The sequence below is a fragment of the Eimeria mitis genome, genomic scaffold (assembly GCF_000499745.2).
Source record: "Eimeria mitis Houghton genomic scaffold, Emh_scaff1112, whole genome shotgun sequence".
In the NCBI taxonomy this organism is placed as follows: domain Eukaryota; phylum Apicomplexa; class Conoidasida; order Eucoccidiorida; family Eimeriidae; genus Eimeria; species Eimeria mitis.
Genome location: NW_013567658.1, coordinates 8,385 through 9,363, shown reverse-complemented (window position 1 = coordinate 9,363; position 979 = coordinate 8,385). Strand labels below are relative to the sequence as shown.

At 50.1% G+C, this 979-nt stretch overlaps 1 protein-coding gene across 1 annotated transcript in view; it reads right to left on the bottom strand.

The window, feature by feature from the left end:
* EMH_0029830 (uncharacterized protein) overlaps positions 1-979 on the bottom strand; it is a gene marked incomplete at both ends in the record, with an annotated part of 4,824 nt that overhangs the window by 2,529 nt on the left and 1,316 nt on the right. Inside the window, 5 exons of the mRNA XM_013494347.1 lie at positions 3-32; positions 128-207; positions 307-375; positions 496-570; positions 771-834. Coding sequence (XP_013349801.1) covers positions 3-32; positions 128-207; positions 307-375; positions 496-570; positions 771-834 — 318 coding nt within the window. The remainder of the gene's footprint in view (positions 1-2; positions 33-127; positions 208-306; positions 376-495; positions 571-770; positions 835-979) is intronic.

Genomic DNA, 979 nt, shown 5'->3' with positions numbered 1-979 from the left:
TTTCCCTGGCTGTTGCTGCAGTCTAGCAAGGCCTGAAACGCAAACCCTAAACCCTAAACCCTAAACCCTAGAGCGTACACCGTTGACCCTAGACCCTACGGGAGCTGTAAAACCCTAAACCCTAAACCCTAAACCCTAAACATGCCTTGAGGCCAGCAATGAGGTGCTTTGTGAGGACCGAGCGGACGAAGGAGACATCTTCGAGAGCTGCACACACAACACTAAACCCTAAACCCTAAACCCTAAACCCAGGAAAACAAACTGGGGTTTAGGGTTTAGGGTTTAGGGTTTAGGGTTTGTACAAACCTTCCTGGCCCTCGGGCACGAGACGGCTGCAGCGAGTATACATCGCCTTGGCTGTCACCAGGTCAGACGCTGAACAGACAAACCCTGAACCCTAAACCCTAAACCCTAAACCCTAGACTGCAGTTGGTGTCTCCAGTATCAGGTGAGCCGGGCTAGGGTTTAGGGTTTAGGGTTTAGGGTTTTGCTGACCCGCTGAAACGGCCAAGTCAAATGCATTGCAGTCCTGAGGGTTTATGCTGCCCTCCAGCGTCACCTCTTCGCTACCTGCAAACACCCTAAACCCTAAACCCTAAACCCTAAACCCTAATTCCATTTAAAAGTTGCCATGAGCGCCAAAGAGAGTCGGAAGTGATACCAATGTAGGGTTTACGGACTGGTAATTAGGGTTTAGGGTTTAGGGTTTGGGGTTTTTAGGGTTTAGGGATTAGGGTTTAGGGTTTTTAGGGTTTAGGGTTTAGGGGTACCGAGCTTCCTGAGACGCTCCAACATAGCGAGGAGACTCTTCACGCGGGGGAGCTCCAAATTAGACTGAACACGCAAACGCTAAACCCTAAACCCTAAACCCTAGCCCCTCAACCCTAAACCCTAAACCCTAGCCCCTCAACCATAAACCCTTTGCATCGCATTATACACCGTGAGTGTAGATCACTAAGCCTGCTCTACTGATGGGTAT